Source organism: Cornus florida, unplaced genomic scaffold (genome assembly GCF_030987335.1).
Source record: "Cornus florida cultivar Cherokee Brave unplaced genomic scaffold, ASM3098733v1 CherokeeBrave_3.0.0_Hap2_Chr11, whole genome shotgun sequence".
Taxonomy (NCBI): domain Eukaryota; kingdom Viridiplantae; phylum Streptophyta; class Magnoliopsida; order Cornales; family Cornaceae; genus Cornus; species Cornus florida.
The window spans coordinates 122,305,668-122,327,996 of record NW_026775581.1 but is presented as its reverse complement, the minus strand read 5'-3'; the positions used below and the strand labels follow the sequence as shown (position 1 = coordinate 122,327,996).

The window sequence follows — 22,329 nt, the reverse complement described above, 5'->3', positions numbered from 1 at the left end:
TTTTTTAGAAAAAACCAATGTGATGTAAATATATGCAATGTTTTTAAAATAATTCATCCATTTATTTTATAAAACATTGCACAACAAATTGGTTATCGAACATGTTTTTGTTTCTAAATAAATCACACCACAAATAAATAAATAAAATACCATTTTGCTTCAACAGAAATTGAAAATGAAAAAATTGAATCTTTTTGTGTGGTCAAAATGGCCCTTAATATTCATATTTTATGATTTTTTTCCCGATTTATTACATTTTATATGACTTTTGATTACTTCATCAGTATCACACTTTCCTTTTTTTTTTGTTTTAAATTTATTGTATTAATGCACTACTAGAAAATAGTTAATTTTATCATATTTAATATAAAATCGGAAAACAAAATTTAAGATTACCATTATCAACAAAATAATATAACACCTGATTATCCGTAGTTGATGTTAAATTATCAAATAATCCAACGAATCACAAACTCTCATATTATTAAAAGTTAACGTAAGTCAAATACGAAAATAAATGATGTGATCTTGGTGTCCAACCATGTAATAATTTTTTGTGCCTATCTTGAATTTTAGACTGCCAAACTTCAATTCTCTAAATATAATTTCTAACCATTCTTGTTTTGAAAAAAAAAAAAACATCTAATAATTTTTTATAATCATAATCGCCTTTTGTCCTTTTTATTTTCTTCTTGGATTAATGAGCTCATCGATTTGGTCAGCCAACGGGCCCAAAATTGAAGTAACCAATCTCTCTTTATGTTATCCATAGAACCTACCTCTCTTCAATTGTCTTCACTCTCTCTAAAATGGCTGATAAACCAGCAGAAGAGCAGCACCCCGTGAAGGCCTTCGGTTGGGCAGCTAGAGATTCGTCTGGTCTTCTCTCTCCATTCAAATTCTCCAGAAGGTGTGTGTATATATATATATATATATATATATGATCCTTAATTCTCTGTCTTAACTATATATATTTTCCTGATCACTTCTCTTTATTATATTAGATTAGTACCCATGTACTAGAAAATATAAAATATGTCAGTGTGAACTGTGACAAGTTTAGCATGAGATCGTCCTTATTGTGCTTGTCACGAGCTCTCTTTCCTTCTATAGATAAGATCAGCATACCCAAACTTGATCAAAGAACCGAATGTTTGACTATTGTGTGTATCTTTTATTTTATCTAATTTTGGTATGAAAAAATTGACCGTTGGAGTTCTCTGTCTAATGCTACTTGTAATTTGACCGTTTGCATCTGTAATTTATGGTTAGCCACATAAGGGTGAATATGACCAATTGACCTTTATTTTACTAATTTGATTATATTGCTTAGCCAAGTTGACATTTTTTAGGATCCACAAATCTTATGAATGGACATGAAATTTTTTTAAAAATAATCCAACCTGATTGAGCCTGATCATGATGTTAAAAAGATCTTATTACTCTGTCATAAGTTTGGTATGATTAAATATTGAAAGACTTAAATACAATGCTATGCATTAGATGCATTTAATTTATTGCAAATATTTTATGTTTTATTGAAATTATTGAATTATATCATCTTGAAGAATTGGTTTGGATTATTTTCAAGTGCAATTCTTAATTTGGGACTTGTGTTATTACAACTGCCATGAATGTACTGCACTGGTCTTAACCATAACCAGGCTAGAGCCCCAATTTACAAGTATGCTATTTGAATAAGAAATATACCCTTCTATTTTGTTCTTTCGGAAACATTTGCTTTTCTTATTGTATGATGAAGATTATTATGAATTATGGTGATATTGTCATTTGATAATGCTCGAGTATGAAATTTTTGTAGGGCGACTTGTGAGGACGACGTGAGATTCAACGTGCTCTACTGTGGGATCTGCCACACTGACCTTCACTGCGTCAAGAATGATTGGGGATTCACCTCCTATCCTCTTGTACCAGGGTAACAACTTCTCCTAAGAACAGAAAAAATATAATTTTGGCCACGAATTTTGAAGTCCGGGCCTTTAATTTTTTTGCATTAATTTACTGAAATTTGAGGTAGCAATTGGCAATAGGTCAGGTGAGAGTGCATATAGTAACAGAAAAAATTCAAATAAACCGGTCATAAGGCCTAAACCAGAATGCTGTCCCTTAAAAATATGGGGCAGATTGACAAGTTCAATCAGCATATTAATTTTTCTACATATGTTGGGTGTCACGATCCTAACTGTGGAAGCACATTATTAGCTAAGAGTTAATCTTAAAATGCTATCTAAGTTAGACCGGGAATTAATCAGCTTTCATTTTGTTTTTTATGTTGGATTTTTGGATTTTTTTTTTTTTTTAGGCATGAGATTGTAGGTGTAGTAACAGAGGTGGGAAGCAAGGTAACAAAATTTAAAGTTGGAGATAAAGTGGGAGTCGGGTGCCTGGTTGGTTCATGTGGCTCTTGTGAGGGTTGTTCCAATGACCTTGAAAATTACTGTCCCAAAATGATACTAACCTATGGTACCATGTACCACGACGGAACCCCCACATATGGAGGCTACTCTAATGAGATGGTTGTCAGTGAGCGCTTTGCTGTTCGATTCCCAGAGAACATGCCACTTGATGGTGGTGCTCCATTGCTTTGTGCTGGAATCACTGTATACAGTCCCTTGAAATATTATGGACTAGACAAACCAGGTACGCACATCGGAGTTGTAGGCCTTGGTGGGCTTGGTCATGTGGCTGTAAAATTTGCCAAGGCTTTAGGCCTCAAAGTGACTGTCATCAGTACCTCTGCTAGCAAGAAGGACGAAGCTATAAATCATCTTGGTGCTGACTCATTTTTGGTTAGCCGCGATCCAGACCAAATGCAGGTAATCAATTCAAAATTTCAAATCTTATGTTCTCAAAGGTTTATATTATTTGCAGTAGCCACTTTTGCAATTAATTTCTAGCAATTTCTAGGAAGTTCTATAAATTTTTTAATTTTTTTTAAAAAAAATGTTTAATATGTGAAGGCTGCAATGGGTACACTAGACGGTATCATCGATACAGTGTCTGCCTTTCATCCCATCATGCCATTGGTAAATCTTCTTAAGTACCATGGAAAGCTTATTACAGTTGGAGCACCAGAAAAGCCACTAGAACTACAAGTGTTTCCTTTGATTTTGGGTGAGTGTATGACACTACATGATATACAATCAAAAAGTAGTGTAGAAGTTGATATTTTGTTTTGGGCTTTTAGAGTACAGAATTGATAAGATATATGCGGTCGACAGGAAGGAGAATGGTGGGTGGTAGCAACATTGGTGGACTAAAAGAGACTCAAGAGATGATTGATTTTGCAGCAAAACACAACATCACTGCAGAAATTGAGGTTATTCCAATGGATTATGTCAACACAGCGTTGGAGCGTCTCCAAAAGGGTGATGTTAGATATAGGTTTGTTATTGATATCGGAAACACCTTGTCTGTTGCTTACTAGTAGTCTATCATTACTAGCAGCTATCAACTCTTCTTATGTTTCTCTTTAAGCTTTCCTATGATTCCTGGCTTGAATCAACTTAATTTGGAGTCTTGAGCTTGTTTGAAATGCTTGTGTTTGTATATCGCTAAAAACTACTCAACGACTGCGTATTACATGAATAAGATATGGTTTGTCAGTTTGAGAAAAAGAGTTGACGAAAACATTGATCTGTTAGTGTTGAAGCCACATTCTGGCCTGTTATATGTGTGTTTGTGCTAGGAGCTCAACCATTTATAGCCATCGGAAACCAATCTTGGTGAGCACGGAGAAGGTCTTTCACATATTCGAGGACAATAGAGCACAGAGAAGGTCTCCGGGATAGACCTTTTCCCGCTTCTTCTCTTAGATAGAGATGAAGAGAAAATAACAAATTGAACTGAAGACTGACAAACAAATCTTCGTTTGAAACACAATATTCTACACTTTGCAGGCTCGACTATTTGTTGCTTTCCTCCCACTTAAAACTCGAACTAAGTGCTTGGTGTTGATGTTGAAAATTTTATTTTTGAACCATTTTTAACAATCTTCAAAAATTTAAGAAAGAAATTAGAAGACATTATATAGAAAAATAGACATGAAGATCAGGCACTGCGTAACATCTTTCTACTTGAAGTCCTCATTTGGTCATTAGGTTACCTCGTGTGAGCCAACGGTAGTGAACATTAGATGGAAGGGGGGAAAAATATATTTTTTATGATCTATGGATTAGTGTTATTTTGAAGCTTATGCGTCCAGAAAATGAGAATTACAAGATCAATTTAATTCAAATATCATGCATATAAATATAATTGTTTAGTTTAAACTGCGAGTAAGTCACTAATAAGTGGATAATAAAAAATAATCAAGAAAAGAAAAAAGTAGAGATTTATGTAAATTCATTGTTTAGAGTATCCCTAATAGGCTCTTCGAATTTAGGCTCTCCAAATTTGCCACATCAACAATTTTCAATACCTACGTCAGCATTTTCCATAGCCACGTCAGTGTTTGAAAGTCTTCAAATTTTAACTATCGGATGTACTCCAATGATGCATTTTCGCTCTACAAAAATATTAATATTTTAATAAATTTATTTTTTTAACTTTTTCCAAACGGTTATATTTTTAAAACGGCTATATCATACAAAAAAATTTAAACAATACAATATTTATTATTAAAACGGCTATATATGTCCGAAGGAATATTTTTAAAAGTAAATTTTTTAAAAAAAAACACTTTTCTCTTCTTCTTTTTTTTTTACTTTTTTTTGACCAAAAAAGCCTTTAAGGCACTGTTTGTGTCAGCCAAACAGTGCCTTAACGGCTCTTTGGTTCAATTATTTGAGGAAAAAAAAAAAAGACCAAAAGAAGCCAAAAATCAGTTTTTTTTTTTAATTTTTTACAGACAAACAGAGCCTTCGAGTTTATTTCATATCCTCTCAAGCCTTTTCGGAGTGATAAGGAAAAAAACATAGGATATAATAAGATCAATCATGCTAATTGAGTTCTTATTTTGGTTCTTGAGTTTTATATTATGGATAAAAAAAAAAAAAAAATTGCATATTAAAAATAATTTTTCTAATGTATTTCATTTCTCGCCTTCCAGAGAAAATAAATAAAGATTAAATTTCGAAATGTGTGATGCGTTATTTATCAGCCCACACAAGAGAAAAAGAGAGGAGAAAAAAGGGTCAGAGAAAAGAACATACCTATATCGGAGAAAAAGATTATGAGAAAGAAAGGGTACAATTCCAGTGGTTGGTATAGTAAAGTGATGATCGAAACCCTAATGATCGGAAAAGGTATTGACGACAGTCATAAAATCCCTCTTTCTAATTTGTTATGAAGATGTGTGTGACTGTGTGAATGTGTATATGTGTTTGTATATATATATATATAGAGAGAGTAAAGTAATACAAATTCGACATCTTCAAATACATATTTTAATATTTTTTCATTAAGATGAAAGTCAATTCTTCCCTAGAATCAACAGTTTTGACCGCGAGTAGCGTTAACAGAGCTACTCTTTTGGCGGTTAAATTGCAACGAACTATGCTTTCTAAATTATATCAGTATATGACCTTTCGATATACATACATATATATATAAGTGTATCTATACCTCAATACTCTTGGAAAATGCAGCCACGGATTCAATTTTCTATATCACTCTTTCCCTGAAGCAGATTTCTGTCACTCTCTCTCTTTCTCTCTCTAACAATGACTCAGAAATCACAGGAAGAGCAGCACCCGGTGAAGACCTACGGATGGGCAGCTAGAGACGCATCTGGCTTTCTCTCTCCCTTCAAATTCTCAAGAAGGTATAAATGTTTCTGCATTTCTATTTTCGTGTGTGTAATGCTTAAATTTGTGTTCATTGTTCTTTTTGTGGTTGGTTGTAATGTGATTCTATTATGTATACATTTACATGAGGTCCCTTAAATTACTAAGTGACCTACTCTGCTCAAATAAGTCCAAGACCCTCCCATCCTTACCCTGCCATATGAGAGGCAAGACACTTGTGACATTCTCTCCCACCCAATGCCCTCGTCGCAGTTAAACCACCCTATTAGGGATTGGATCTGCTCCGCTCTGATATCGCTTGGTACTTGCTTTTCGACCTAAAGATTAAGTTGCTAGGTGGTTTTACCTACCTGCCCATATAAGCCCAAGGTCCTCCATGTCTCTGTCCGACAAGACCACTTTGACACTTGGCCAGTTAATTATCTTGATTACAATGCTATGTTAACACTCTAAGGATCCATTTTATTAGTGGACTTGAATTTTAATAACAATGTAACATACTATTCTGGACCAGCCGGCTCTGATTAGAAATTCTTAATTTATCAAAAGTTCTGATATAATTTGGTCCATTAAAGGACTGATATTTGGTATACTTAAAATAAGTTTAATTTTACAAATTATTAATTTTTTATTGAATAGTTTGTGTAATCTTGAAGGATTTGGCCCAATTTTATTTTTTTATCGTCATAGAAATATTGCATCTTCCATTTGTATACATATAATCCTAAATTAATGAAGTACAGATTCCACCCACCTAGCAGGACTTGTCTAAGAATGGTGACCATGAACTATTGAATTGTTAATCCTACTCATGCTTTTACCATTGATAATATGTTATTTGGACAAGAGAAAATTTTATATTTTGTGTTCTTACAAGTATGTACTCCATTTGTTGTATGATGAAGATGATGACGAACGATTGAGATATCGACATTTGACAATGCTTGGGGTATGTAATTTGTGTAGGGCAACTGGTGAGGACGATCTGAGATTTAAGGTGCTCTATTGTGGAATCTGTCACACTGACCTTCATTTCATCAAGAACGAATGGGGCGTCTCCTTCTATCCTATTGTACCAGGGTAAGACCTCATTTTAGTAGAAGTGTTATCTTTCCCAAGACTTTACAAGTTTGGCTGTTGAAACTCTTGCATATTCTAATAGATTAGTGATGGATATAATTCCAGTTGGAGCAAGTTGTACATCTATAGTAACACATGTACGACTAGCCTGAATATGACCTGTTATGTAAACAGGTCATAGGACCTAAATCTCCATACGAACCTCTTAAAAATATTGACAGGTTGGCCATTTCAGTCAAATATGAGCAAGCAAAAAACACCTTAGAAGGACAGCTTATTAGCTTTTTTCTTTCTTTTATTTGTTTCTCCCCCCTTCTTTTCTCTACTCAATCCACTTCAAGTTACTGTGAGCTATGCCTCAAAACAATAAATTTTTTTATATGTTAAAAATTCCATGTTCTTTTATTAGTGGTGATTGGAGTCCGGTAAGAATGCAATTATGATGCATGGTATATCTTTTGATAAAAATCGAAGGCTTTGTTCTTGTTCTTTTAGAAGGTTGAGGGATAATGATCAAGGGCTTGCAAGACCGGTCTTCGCATTGAGTTACCTTTTGTAAACCCTTGAGGTGCCAAACTACCAATTACCAGAGCATAGAGTTTAATATGCCAGTTAAAAGGACATAACTAGCAGTAGCACACAGAGTTTGAGCAATTTAAATGTTCTTTAAACATTCTCAATCAAATTGTTCCAATCCGTAGCTCTAAGTGCACTCGATCTTTTCAAGTTCAATAAGCATGTAGGCCATATATCAACCCTGGAAATATGAACCACTTGAAGCCGTTCACTTCGTATTTAATGCTCTATTCTTAGAAAATCCTGTTAAAGTTTTTTATTTAGTTACGCCTATATTGGCTTACCCTGTCGGAAAAATAAATAAATAAAGAGGAATTGATTTGAATTGCTTATAGTTTTCTCAAAATATTTAAAAATAAAATACAACATTTGGATGTTGGTTTTGCCTAAATCAACAAAAATGTCACCCTCATAACACAATTTTTGAAATTTTACTTTGTTTTGGTTACATAATGCGTAGCACAATTTTTGGAATGGTTATTGTCTAGGTTAAATTAAAATAGCTCTTACAAAATTAATGACCAAATAGCACATAGATATTGCAAAAGCAGTGACCTTGGTCAGAAGTAGCGGGAGAGGTATATCCCTCTACTTTGCTTCACTTCGCTCATCAAAATACAGTTTTCCGAAATGCCGCTTGAAAGTAGATGTCGGTTCACTGCAAGAAATTCTAGCTCACCAGCAATTTGGTGTGCCCATCACCTTGATGTGTATGATAATTATTAGTTAATGCTAGTAATGTAAAAGAGAATAGTGATTTTCTTTCTTATCTATGCAAATAAATGGGTCCTTATCGGCGCTTTGAACTTCAAAAGCAATTTTAATATTCCTATTTTTCTTGGAATTCTTTTCTTCTCATGAACAAGCATTTATTAAAGTGCCACCAAGGCAAACGGAGGAGAATAAGACCTCCCCATTACAAAACAACTAAAGAACACCCACTTCCAAGAACTGGCAAGCAGCATTAACAAGAAATAATCTTGAAAAGGAAAAACATAGCAGCAAAGAAAGAAGCAAAACTCCCTCCTTAACCACTTTACATTAACAGATTCAATCACATTACTAGAGTCATTAAAAAACTGAACATTTTTCTTGTAATTCTTGCTCCTGCTCTATGCTTTACTTACAAAGTCTTCTTATGAAACCTCCAGCATTTTCTGTTATGGTAAAATGGAGGGTATGTTTGAAGTTTCCCTGAAGATCAGTAATATGTTAGTGTCACAAATTTAACTGTATGAAGAAATTAGCGTTTCTGTTTAACATATTAGAGCACAAAATAATCTTGACATTTCGAAGTTGTATGTCATATCCTAAGATTCCTAACTATGCTAACTTTTTTTTTTTTTTTCCTAGTTATCCTAACTATGCAACTTAGCACAGAAATACTTAGAATTCACCAGGATGTGCCATAACATTGTGTCATTGGCTTTTGCAGGCACGAGATTGTTGGTGTAGTGACAGAGGTGGGTAACAAGGTAAAGAAATTTAAAGTTGGAGATAAAGTGGGAGTCGGATGCGTGGTTGGTTCATGTGGCTCTTGTGAGGGCTGTTCCAATCACCTTGAAAATTACTGTCCCAAAATGATGCTAACCTATTGTGCCATTTACCACGACGGAACCCCCACATATGGAGGCTACTCTAATGAGATGGTGGTCAGTGAGCACTTTGCTATTCGATTCCCAGAGAACATACCACTTGATGCTGGTGCTCCACTGCTTTGTGCTGGTATCACTGTGTACAGCCCTTTGAAATACTATGGATTAGATAAACCTGGTATGCACTTGGGAGTGGTGGGGCTTGGTGGGCTTGGTCACGTTGCCATAAAATTTGCCAAGGCTTTTGGGCTGAAAGTGACAGTGGTCAGTACCTCTCCTAACAAGAAGGAGGAAGCGATGAAACATTTTGGTGCTGACTCATTTTTGGTTAGCAGTGAGCAAGACCAAATGCAGGTAACCGTTCTCATTTTTTTTTTTTTTTTTTCATAGTTGTACTTGCACGCATATGTCTCTACTAAAGCTTGAACTCTTGACCTCCCTTTAAAAAGTAAACACCTAATACCGCTAAGTCACTGACCCGTTGGTAGGTAATCGATTTAAATATTATATATTTTAAGTGTTATGGAATAAGGACTGAGTAGGAGCTTATGAGAATAAAGAAAAAATTAATGACAAGAAAATAAATAGGCACATACACAAATGAAACAAGGATTTATACGTGGTTTACCCTCACAAATAGAGTTACGTCACGGGTAATGATGATTCGTATCACTATAAAAAAGAAGATTACAAACTGAAGAACGTTTTGGTTCTTTCTCACAATAATCTTTCTTTTCACACCACTCACTCACTAACAAAAAAGACTTACACAATATTCTCAAGAAATACCCCAAATAGTATATGATTTACACAAAGAGTAAAACTCGCCCAAATAACCAACGGGTTAGTGGCTTAGCGGTACCGGGTCCCTACTTTCTATAAGGAGGTAAAGAGTTCGAATCTCGAAAAAAGTATGTGTGTGTGAGTACCAACTAGGAAAAAAATAAAATAAAATAACTCGCCCAAATACAAGTTTCAAGTATTACTTGAAGATTGCACGCACAAAAAGATTTTCTCACACATAAAACTAATAGACTCGATCCAAATTCTCTTAGTCTTGGATCCCTATCGGATTATCATCATGCCTATATTTATAGGCCAATGTTGCCGCCATTAGCCAACAGCGTATCCACCTGCTTTGAACAATCAAACATTCCAGCTCATAGATACCTAACATTTCTTGGCCTTCACTTTTCCTTAACCTCCAAGTTTCTTCGAGCCCACAAACTTTGACTTTAGTCTCTTGAACATTCCAGATTGGTATATACACACTCCTGCATCACTATTGCCTTTGTCTCACATTAAGCAACCAATATTTAGCCCCGTCATAAATAAATTTTAGACAAATTTCTAACATTAAGTCCATATCATCTGCAATTCCAACATTTGCAGTATAATTCCTAGTAATTTGTAGGAAGTTCAGCAGTTTTTCCGTGTAGCTTATATCATTATCTGGGAGTTCATTTTTATTTATTTATTTATTATTATTATGTATTTTTTTTGTAGGCTGCTATGGGCACCCTTGATGGTATTATAGACACGGTATCTGCTTTTCACCCCATCATGCCGTTGGTTAATCTTCTGAAGTTTCATGGAAAGCTTATAACGGTTGGAGCACCACAAAAGCCATTAGAGCTACAGGTCTTTCCTTTGATTATGGGTAAGGATATGTTACTAATAGGTTCGTATTATTGGTTACGGTCACGGTGTAATGGACTCGGACAAAATCAATGGCCGATACGAATTACGTATCGGACTTGAAAAATGATCGTGTATTGATCGATACGTCGCGTATCTCGAACGATACGGCGAACCATTGCTATATGATGTAATAAAAAAAGTTCAGAATTTGATGTTGCACTTTAGCTTTAAGAGTTCACAAGTTAATAAGACTGTGTGCCAACAGGAAGGAGGATGGTGGCTGGGAGTAACATTGGCGGATTGCAGGAGACTCAAGAAATGATTGATTTTGCAGCAAAACACAATATCACCGCACAGATTGAGCTTATTAAAATGGATTACGTCAACACTGCAATGGAGCGACTACAAAATGCCGACGTTAGATACCGATTTGTCATTGACATTGCCAACAGCTTGAAACCTGCTTAATCTCTATTATATGACTGGCAGATTATCATCTCTAAAGTCTTTGATTAACATCCTAGGACTCTGGGCTTAAATGCACTTGGGATGTTTTAAGTTTCTTTGAATAATGTTTGCATTTTTTGTTGTTGTTGGAATTAATATATAGCTGATTATAAGAATATGATCGATTTTGAGAAATAAAAAGCTAATGAGCATGTTGCGTAATATGTTATATTTTTCTCATTTTTTATTTGCTAGGGAGATATAGAATATAATAAATTACAAAAAAGACTTTTGTTTTTGGTAACATAGGTTGGTTGCAAGCTAGGGGAAAATATGCGGTACAAAGAAAGAAGTAAAGTACTAATTTGAATAATTATGAATGTTTGTAGAGTGAAGACCAATAGCAACTGTTGGTTTCGAGTCCCTGAAAGCATTGTGAGTAATTCTTTGAAGCATTAGGAGAGGAGATGTATTTAATTTTGAATTTTTTCATAACCCTTGTCATATAATTTGAAAGATAGAAAATATATTATTAGGCTATAAGGTTCTTGAAGGGAACAATTGTATTTAGTTTTTAAACATTGGGCATCGGAGACCTAGTAAAAGCAAACAAGGTATTGAACTAGTGTGGATTAACTTTTGCAACAAAAATATTAAATAAACTCCAAATATAGTCACTTTAGCAACAAAAATATTAAATAAATTGAAAAAATGGGCATAATGATAAAAATAAATTAAATTTTTTTCTTTCATTCTCTCTTTTAAATTTTTTTTATAAAATACCCAAAAGTACCATGCCCAATAAATCTTTGGCAGCGTGTCATCTATTCATTCTTCTTTCCAATCCATTCAACAAAATTTCTTCTTTCTACGGAACAAATCATTAAATTGAGAAGAATAGAGTATAAGGGAAGTGCCTTTTAGTGAATATTAATTGGTTATTTATTTTATTGTTTCTATAATATAAACTGGTATCCCCTACCCAGTATATTCCTCTCGAATGGGTGAACACAGTTCGGAAGACCACCTCATTCGCTACCTCATCCGACCAATGTAAGTCAAACAAAAACGATTCAGATATTACTAAACTTTGATGGTCTCGCCTCAGTATGCCGCCAGATTCTGTGTCACCTCACTAACGACGTCAGCCCTTGCCGGCCATTAGCATACTATATATTATATATACACAAATAGGTATGCAGCCTTAGCACAACAATCCATCCCATTCCTCTGTTCTTCTCTCACCGAACTTTAATTCTCATTCAGTAATTGCTCTACAATTAAGAAAGAGTTTGTCATGGCAAAATCACCAGAACAGGAACACCCAGTGAAGGCCTTTGGATGGGCAGCCAGAGATCAATCTGGTGTCCTCTTTCCTTTCATTTTCTCCAGAAGGTATTCATTATTCTACCTACTCTGCTTTTCCATTAATTCTCTCTTTACAAACATTGCCATTAACCCCATATCTTCATATATATATATATATTGGATAAAATTGTGCATTCGTTTAGATATTGTTGGTTTTGCATCCTCTTGATACGAATACTATGTCTACACAAGTGTGAGTCAGGTCCTGACATTAGCATGGTGTTTAAATGATGTTGCAGAGCAACTAGTGATAAGGACGTAACGTTTAAGGTGTTGTATTGTGGGATTTGTCACTCCGACCTTCACAGTATCAAGAATGAATGGGGCGGGTCCCACCATCCTCTAGTCCCCGGGTATGAAATCTGTACTCCTTTTCTCTATCAAACATGTTCTGATCTCAAGTTGTGGCTTCCATCACAACTTGTAACATGACTGATTAATGCACGCAGGCATGAGATTGTGGGTGTTGTGACACAGGTGGGTAGCAAGGTCCAAAAATTCGAGGTCGGAGACGGAGTGGGGGTGGGGTGCCTAGTCGGAGCGTGTCACTCGTGCCACAGCTGCACCGAGCATCTAGATAATTATTGTCCTAAGGTCATCTGCACTAGCCTTTTCGAATTTTGACTCTCTAAAAACGTCACATCAACTTTTCCAAGAGTCATGTCAGCAGTTTTTGCTTTCCAAAAACATGCACTCCATCAGACTCTCCGAATTTTCGCTCTTAAAAAATAATAATAATAATAAATTAAAATTAATTTTTTAAAATTTTTTTTAACTTTTCTTAAATGGCTATATTTTTAACGGTTATATTTGCAACAGCTATATTTGCAATGGCTATATTTTCTCAACAGCAATATTTTTCAATCAAACAATATTTTTAGAAATTATTAAAAAAACTACGATTGATATTAGAATTTGAAACAATACATTATCCATTGTGGATTAAAAAAAAAAATTAAACAACACAATTAAAAATAACTTAAACAATAAAATATCCTAAATTGGAATAAGAAAATTAATAGACCAATGATTACAAAATCCTATGGGAACTTTAGGGCGGACCGTGAATTCAAAGATGTCAATATCTCATTTTGTCGTGCAATGATCCAAGCTTTCCCTGCTTCTGTTAGTGCCGAATTTGGATCTCTTAACATGAGTTCCTTCTCTTCAAGTCTCTGTTTCTCTATAATCTCTAACTGTCTTGTTTTCTCTTTCTCCATTTTTCTTACCTCTCGTGCCACTTGGGAGTCCTGCATTTTCTCCTGACGACTCTCAAAACGGGTGGTGATATTATTAAATTTCGAAACGAATGAAGTTTGCAATTCATTCGTTAAATTAATTTTCACTCGACGTTGCTTCGCCGCTTTTCTTCCTGGTCTTTGTAGTTGATATTCTTCCACATCGGGTGTATCATTTTCCCCTATGTGTAGTGATTCTTCAGTTGAAGCTCCATCTGTTATGGCTGCATGACTTGATGGAGTAGATGGTAATGAGTGCCCAACAGACTCATTAATGTCAAACTCAAATCCACTCTTCTTCGGCTCCTTTTTCTTTTTTCCTTTTCCTACTTGTTCGGCACAATGTGAATTCCATTTATTGTTATGCTTCAAGATCTCTCAGCAACTTTCTAACTTAAATTCACCACCTGTTTGGCTACGAAATAGCTACGAAATAGGTTTTTATCTACTATCATCTACACGAAAAAAATTAACAAAAAATTAAAAACTGACTATTTAAAATATTTACGAGTTATATTTAAACAATAAATAACTAACTATATTATCACTGCTGAAGCCGCTGGGAAGATTCATTTCTATGGTAGTCATGTAGCCGAAAAATTTGTTGATTTTTTGTTGGATCACTGACCAATAATTAATCAAACCTCCATCATTTCGCTCAGTTGGAGGAACACCAATATGTTGTATATATTGTTTCAGAATTCACTCCCATAACTTTTTCTTACTTTGATCTGCCCCCGTAATCGCATAAGAGGTAATGGACATCCACGCCCAACATAAAGCCTCATCTTCAGCCTTGGTCCAATTATTAGGTCGGAAAACCAGTTGTTTTGACGCGGGTCTTGAGTTACTTGATTGTGGAACACTAGTACCACAATCATGATGAGAAGTTTGGAATGGTTGATAAGAAGGTTGGAATGGTTGATGAGAAGGAAATTGAGAATCTCCTCCATAATAATTGATATTTTTTTCGGGAAATGGTAAAAACTCATCGTTTGATGGGTTGAATTGGGTGTTGTAATAATATGGATGTCGAGGATCCATGGAATCGAAATGACTTTAAAAATAATAGCTAAGATTGAGAAAATAGAAGAAGAAATAAGTTGAATGGTAGATAATAGAGATATGATGAGTGATGTAGGAGTTAGGGTATTTATAAAGATTTTAAAATTTTTAATTTAAATTTTTTTTTTTTTAATAAAGTTAAAAAATTTAAATTTTTAAACTTTTTTTTTTAAATTATAGCCATTAAGGCACTGTTTGGTACTGTAGAAACAATGCCTTAACGGCTAAATATACTATTTGGCCTACACATTTAAAATTTAAAACAAAATTTTTTTAAAAAAAAAACCAAATTTTAAGGGAAAAAAAAAAAAAGGTTTTTTAATTTATTTTTGGCCCAATTTTTTTTTTGGACAAACAATGCCAAAACAATATATTTTTTATTTAATGAATTTTATTTTATTTTTTTCCCAAAAAAAATAGCTCTAAATAACCTGCTTTTAGGTTTTTTTAAAAAAAAAAATATCGGCCAAACAGTGCCTTAAGGCTATTGTACTCTGCCGTTGCAAGAAGAGACAAAAAAACAGAGGCACTGTTTGGCTACTGTATATAGCTGTTGCAAGAGAACTCCCCAAAGAGGTAGCCAAACGGCGCCGTTTTCTGACCATAAAAAATAAAAATAAAAAATATCACGATCGCGGGCCGGCTCGTTGAATACCGCGAGCCTAAAATGGGCCCTACCAATTTGAAGTGCCCGCTGCACGACCCAAAGCCCCTCTGCCTCGCTGAAATTGGGTTCCGCTAGTGGGCTGCGGATGCTCTAAGGCCATAGCCACCTACAATTACACCTACTATGACGGAACCACCACCTACGGAGGTTACTCTGACATCATGGTGGCGGACGAGCACTTTGTGGTTCGGATGCCAGACAACATGCCTCTTGATGCTGGGGCTCCTCTTCTATGCGCTGGGATCACGGTGTATAGCCCCATGAAGCATTTTGGGATAGACAAGCCTGGTATGCATGTTGGTGTGGTTGGTCTAGGTGGTTTAGGCCATGTTGCTGTCAAGTTTGCAAAGGCTTTTGGGGTTAAGGTCACTGTCATCAGTACATCCCCTGCCAAGAAGGATGAAGCCCTCACACATCTTGGTGCTGATTCATTTTTGATCAGTCGCGACCATGATCAAATGCAGGTAATTAACAATTTCTTAACAACTCTAACTTGGTCCTAACTGTTGATGAATTGATTAATTTGTTGAATGTATTAATATATATGTAGGGTGCTATGGGCACAATGGATGGTATCATTGATACCGTCTCTGCGGTGCATCCTATCCAACCATTAATTGGTCTGTTGAAGTCTCATGGCAAGCTTGTCATGGTCGGTGCACCGGAGAGGCCACTTGAGCTACCAGTGATGCCTTCGCTTATGGGTAACAATTTATTTTGACAATTCTTTCTGCTCTTGAAGTAAGAAATACCGAGAGCTAATATGAAGTTTGGAATGGACGACAGGTAGGAAGCTTGTGGCTGGGAGTTGCATTGGGGGGTTGAAGGAAACTCAAGAGATGATTGATTTTGCAGCCAAACACAGCATAACATCGGACATTGAGGTTATTTCAATGGACTATGTGAACACTGCCATGGACCGTCTGGCAAAAGCCGATGTTAGACATCGATTTGTCATTGACATTGGAAACACATTGAATATTGCCTAATCATTTATATGTGATGGTCAGATTGATGATATGCAGTGGTTCTTTTGTAACAAGTGTTATGTATTTGTCTTCTGTATGTTCTCCACAGTATAAAGATCAACATTGTGTTTGATCTGATTCTGAATAAGTTAAAAGAGATTATACTTTGATTTCAGTCTCTTCGAAAGTGAATGGTATTAAATTAATTCAGCATTTGGATGTGTAGTTTTGGTGTGTCTTGTATCTCCATTTATATTGCTATATATATACATTTAAGTTCCATTTCGATTAAATTGTAGCATTCGTGTGAATTTAATTTGAGTTTTTAAAGTACAGTACAAGTTTATCTTAATATGCTCAACCTGAAGTTTATTAATATTCCGCCTTTGGTTTCATGAAAGCAATACTCCACCACACGGGCTCCACATTCATGAAATCAAAGAATGTAAAGCATTAGTAGGTTAGACAACTAGGTCTAACATTTCGGTATATATAACAGCGTCCATCTAATTAATATTGAGACTTTGATCCAAAAGTTTTTTTTTTTTTTTTTTTTTTTTGATGTAATAGGTAGAATAATTGACCCTTGGATTTTTTTTTTTTTTTTTTTTTTAGTATTGAGTAGTTGTAATTTTTCTTATTTTCAGTTATACACCTTAAAATTATAAAATAATTAACTTTTGCCTCCCACTCACTCAATATCTTGGTCTGTCCTGAGCGGTCGTTTCATAAATATTATATCGTTGCCCCAATATTTCAAATCAAATGCCACAAGTGCATCTCTATCTACATAATTACTAATTAAACATCAAGGTCACCCTCATATGCAGGTGGATTACAATTAATCAATCAGTGTTGGTCTCCACTCCAAATTATTGGTGCAACATTTTCATCCTACCTAAGGGGGTTATTGATGAATTAAACAAGATATTTAGAAGGTTTCTTTGGTCAGGTCCAAAAATGAAATCTTCTGGCTCAAAGGTTGCTTGGGGTAAGGTCTGTACTCCAAAATTTGCAGGTGGTTTGGGGATCCCCAATTTAGAAATTGTTAATAGGGCTGCGATTTTGAGGTTTATTTGAGACCTCCAAACAGATGACTCTAATAGACTTTGGGTCAGGTGGTGCAATTTCCATCTCCTTAAGTCTAGAAACCTACGGACTCTCAACTTCCCACAGCCTTGCTCTTGAAATTGGAGGAAAATGCTTCAACTTAGACATATTGCTAGGCTTCTCATCAAACATTCCATTGGCAATGGTGCTAATACATCCTTCTGGTGGGATAACTGGGCACCAGGTGGACCACTGTGCTCTAGATTTCCACTTAATCTACTAATTGAAGGTGGGTTTATTGAAGGAATCACAGTGGAAAATTTCATTGTTAACAACAATTGGGCTTTCCCAATCACTCTCACCAATGCCATACCAGAATTGCTCAACCTACTTGCACCATGCATTTTTAGAAGGGACACTAAGAAGTGGATGGCTTCTCCTACTGGCCTCTACTCATTCAACCACACTATTGCACATTTAACTGGTGACCTTCCTACTGCCCCATGGCACAATCTAGTTTGGCACTCTCTAACCATAGCAAGAATGAAGTTCAATCATTGGCTGGTTGCCCAATCCAGATTGCCACCCCTTGACAGGAAATCAATGGCCAACCACAACAACATTTGTTCTTTGTGTAGCATGTCTACTGAGTCTCATGACCACCTATTCTTCAATTGCTCCTTCATCTCCCCTCTGTGCCGTTTTATCAAATACAAATGCAACAGTCATATAGCAATTAAGAATTGGGAAACTTTAGTACTGTGGGCAAGTAATCAATGGAAAGCAAACAACCCTACAAATCTACACAGGAAATTGGGGTTATCTACTTTGGTGTATCATTATATCATACCTGGGAAGAGAGGAATGCCAGAATATTCAGAGGTCAGAAGGCTTCACAGAAGGTTGTATGTGCTAAGATCTCCTCCACCATTGCTGCAATTTTGAAGTTGGGCTGTCTTAGAGATTGCTCATCATCTAGATCAATTCTCATGGAATGGACTCTCTCCCCTTCTTGCTGCAGACCTCCCCCTCGTCCACCAAATTGAGTTCAAAGCGGCACAACCGCTGTATGAGATCACCGGACTGAATTGATGGTCTCCATTAACGGTTCTTGCCGTTACTAGTAGTTATTTCTAGTTTTGGGTTTGGAATTGTTTTTCATGTAGGGCCTATACTCGGTGTCTTGTTGCAAGCTTTGGGCTTGTCTTGTATCCACTTTTAGGGCCTAAGGCCCTCTTGTAAATTTTTATTATCAATTGCTTTAATTTTCAGGAACAAAAAAAAAAAAAAAAAAAACAACCTTATAGGGCATTTCTTCAATCTGCTTAGCGATCAATAAAAAAATGACGATTACCGAGCAAAAGTTTTTATTTTTTGGACCAACACGAATAAAAAATTAACGGGCGCTTAGTCTTCCAATAATTAAACCAAAAAATAATTTATTAATAGATCCACTGCGTCCTAAAAATTACATTTCAAATGTTAAGATGTGTATCCAAATGTCTGAAAGAATATTTTATAAAAATTAAACACTCAGATTTTTTTTTTTTAATCAAAATTAATTTACAATAACAACATTACATCACACCAAGAAGTAAAATTTTTATATTCTCTTTCTTTTGATATTATTTGATTAGATTAAATTATAATCTGCAGGGAGCCAAAGAGCCGCACGGAACAAAGTAAATTAAATTTATTCAAAATTCATGGACACTCGGTTGTTTTGTAGTGGAATGTTTTTCTGTTTTGCCTTTGTGGGTTGGTCTGGGCAGACTGGCCCTTTAGCCTCTTTTTGTTGGTTTTCGGCCTTGGGTTAGCGTTTGTTTTCATTTTGGGTCCGACATTTCACCTTTTTCTATTCTTTCTGGCCTTTGGGCTGAAATCCCCTTATTTTTATGAGGGATGATAATCACAGTCATTTTCGCGACTGTGAAATTTTAGTCGCTAGTTTAACAGTTGACGTAAGTATTTTCTTTTTTCATAATTAATTATTATTTTTTTGCTAACTTCCTTTTGGGTCTCTCATTATATATAATTACTATACTAACCTCCTAATTGATAAACCATTAGCATAAATTCTCTCTTCAGAAACTTCAACGGTTCCTTCTCACTTTAAAATTTTATTTGTTACAAAATTTCATATCTAAATATTTGAAGTTCCAACACTAAAATTTTCTTTTTTACAAAAGTCCATATCTAAATGTTTGAAGTTCAAATTTGAATTTTTTCAGATTCGTATTCTATGTATCTAAAGTATTGTTTTGATTTTTCAAATTAAAAAAAAAAAAAATGTCATAAAATAAAAAGAAAAAATTACTATAATTTTTTTTTAGATTATACTTTTTTTTCATCTAATTTTATTTTTTTTATTTGAAAAACAAAACACTTCGAAACAGAGAATATGGATCTGAAAAAATCATATAATTTTAGGGAGAGAACCAGATTATAATTTTAGAGAGAGAACCTAATTTATGTTTATAATTTTATAATTTTATGATAATTTTTTTTTTTACTTTTTAAATCTGAAAAATCAGAGCAATACTTCGAATACAAAGAATACGGATTTGAAAAAATTGATATATGATATAGACTTTTGTAAAAAAGAAAATTTTAGTGTTGGAACTTCAAACATTTAGATTGGAATTTTGTAACAAATAAAATTTTAAAGTTAGAAGGAACCGTGGAAGTTTCTAAAGAGAGAATATATGCTAATGGTTTATCGGTTAGGAGGCTAGTATAGTAATTATATATAATGAGAGACCCAAAAGGAAGTTAGCAAAAAAACAGAATTAATTATGGGGAAAGGAAATACCCGCGTCAACTGCTAAACTAACGATTGAAATTTCACAATCGCAGGGGCAACTGTGATTAGTATATCTCTATTTTTATTTTAAATTTGTTGGCTCTTACTCCTGGTACTATACGTAGTGAAAAAAAAAAAAAAAACTCCTAATTTTTAAATTTTGGGCAAATAATATTCATGCCATTGGTTAATCTTCTGAAGTTTCATGGAAAGCTTATAACGGTTGGAGCACCACAAAAGCCGTTAGAGCTACAGGTCTTTCCTATGGTTATGGGTAAGGATACGTTACTAATAGGTTCGCACTAGCCAGTACAAGTTACGCATTAGACTTAAAAATAGGTCGCATATCGATGTAATAAAAAAAAAAAAGTACGTAACTTGATGTTGCACTTTCGCTTTAAGAGTTACACAAGTTAATAAGACTGTGCCAACAGGAAGGAGGATGGTGGCTGGGAGTAACATTGGCGGATTGCAGGAGACTCAAGAAATGATTGATTTTGCAGCAAAACACAATATCATCGCACAGATTGAGCTTATTAAAATGGATTACGTGAACACTGCAATGGAGCGACTACAAATGCCGACGTTAGATACCGATTTGTCATTGACATTGCCAACAGCTTGAAACCTGCTTAATCTCTATTATATGACTGGCAGATTATCATCTCTAAAGTCTCTGATTAACATCTCTAAAGACTCTGGGCTTAAATGCACTTGGGATGTCTTAAGTTTCTTTTGAATGTTTGCATTTTGTGGTGTTGTTGGAATTAATATATAGCTGATTATGTGTTATAAGAATATGATCGATTTTGAGAAATAAAAAGCTAATGAGCATGTCGCACAATACTGATATATTTTTCTCATTTTTTATTTGCTAGGGAGATATAGAATATAATAAATTACAAAAAAACTTTTGTTTTTGGTCACATTGGTTGGTTGCAAGCTAGGGGAAAATATGCAGTACAAAGAAAGAAGTACTAATTTGTATGAATGTTTGTAGAGAATTATTTTGTAACCCAAAAAGATAGTTCTCGAATAAGAAACTATTGATTTCTTAGGTTTAGTTTTAACCCCAGAAGGGATAAAACTATAGGATCAGAGTAATTACAAACAAAGCGGAAAATATAAAACTTAGGGAGAAAAACAAAGAGGGAGAGAGAAAATTTAATAAGGAAACTTCAGATTTTAAGATGCCTTATGGCTTACAAAACATCTGCTTTTATAGAGAAGCATAAATTGACTTTTACTATTCGGTGAATAGTAAAAGTGTTTTTTTACTGTTAATGAATAGTATTTGGATCAGATTGAATTTGTTTTTTACTGTTCGGGAATGGTATTTTGCCTCAACTTTTCACTGTTTATGAATAACAAATCTGACTTGACTTCTTGTCGTGTGTTGAATAGTTTTGCAATTGTCTGATAAGAAGTCTATTATCCTTCCATTGTGTTGATGAGGTTGTGGAGTTCATACTCATCCAATGGTGGAGTGCTTGCTGTACACATCCAATGAGGTTGTGCAGTTGTTTGATAAGAAGTCTATTATCCTTCCATTGTGTTGATGAGGTTGTGGTATCAGAGCACCATTGGATGGAGATTAGAAGAGATAGAATGAAGGGCACTGTTTGTTTGTCTCAGAAGCAATATTTGAAGAAGGTGCTACATCAGTTTGGTATGGACTCGAATACTAAACCTGTAAGTACCCCTTTGGCCCCTCATTTTAAGATTTTTGCTTCATTATCTCCACGCACAGATGAAGAGCGTGCGCAAATGGCTCATGTTCCGTGTGCGAGCACAATTGGAAGTTTAATGTATGCAATGGTGTGTACGAGACCCGACATTTCACAAGCCGTTAGTATAGTGAGCAGGTATATGCATGACTCAGGTAAAGGTCATTGGCAGGCAGTGAAATGGATTCTACGGTACATCCATGGTACTGTAGATGTTGGTTTAAAATTTGAGCGGGATGATAGACTTGGTTAGCATTTGGTTGGATATGTGGATTCGGACTATGCTGGTGATTTGGATAAACGTCGGTCAACTACAGGTTATGTGCTCATACTTGC

The 22,329-nt window shown here is 35.0% G+C and overlaps 4 protein-coding genes and 1 pseudogene across 4 annotated transcripts; all 5 read left to right on the top strand.

The window, feature by feature from the left end:
* Positions 1 to 749: 749 nt before the first annotated feature.
* On the top strand, positions 750 to 3,638 carry LOC132286993 (probable mannitol dehydrogenase). Its single transcript, XM_059789452.1, has 5 exons — positions 750 to 910; positions 1,823 to 1,936; positions 2,324 to 2,837; positions 2,982 to 3,135; positions 3,243 to 3,638. The coding sequence occupies exons 1-5, from the start codon at positions 810 to 812 to the stop codon at positions 3,446 to 3,448; spliced, it is 1,089 nt and encodes a 362-aa protein (XP_059645435.1). The 5' UTR covers positions 750 to 809; the 3' UTR covers positions 3,449 to 3,638.
* A 1,900-nt stretch (positions 3,639 to 5,538) lies between these two features.
* Positions 5,539 to 11,314, top strand: LOC132286007 (probable mannitol dehydrogenase). The gene is made up of 5 exons (XM_059788260.1): positions 5,539 to 5,785; positions 6,735 to 6,848; positions 8,860 to 9,373; positions 10,526 to 10,679; positions 10,926 to 11,314. The coding sequence occupies exons 1-5, from the start codon at positions 5,685 to 5,687 to the stop codon at positions 11,126 to 11,128; spliced, it is 1,086 nt and encodes a 361-aa protein (XP_059644243.1). The 5' UTR covers positions 5,539 to 5,684; the 3' UTR covers positions 11,129 to 11,314.
* A 1,090-nt stretch (positions 11,315 to 12,404) lies between these two features.
* Positions 12,405 to 16,434, top strand: LOC132286009 (probable mannitol dehydrogenase). Its single transcript, XM_059788261.1, has 6 exons — positions 12,405 to 12,502; positions 12,715 to 12,828; positions 12,925 to 13,069; positions 15,541 to 15,909; positions 15,996 to 16,149; positions 16,232 to 16,434. The coding sequence occupies exons 1-6, from the start codon at positions 12,405 to 12,407 to the stop codon at positions 16,432 to 16,434; spliced, it is 1,083 nt and encodes a 360-aa protein (XP_059644244.1).
* A 1,179-nt stretch (positions 16,435 to 17,613) lies between these two features.
* On the top strand, positions 17,614 to 18,408 carry LOC132282028 (uncharacterized). Its single transcript, XM_059783664.1, has one exon. The coding sequence runs from the start codon at positions 17,614 to 17,616 to the stop codon at positions 18,406 to 18,408; it is 795 nt and encodes a 264-aa protein (XP_059639647.1).
* A 1,800-nt stretch (positions 18,409 to 20,208) lies between these two features.
* On the top strand, positions 20,209 to 20,902 carry LOC132282027 (8-hydroxygeraniol dehydrogenase-like; annotated as a pseudogene).
* The last annotated feature ends 1,427 nt before the right edge of the window (positions 20,903 to 22,329 follow it).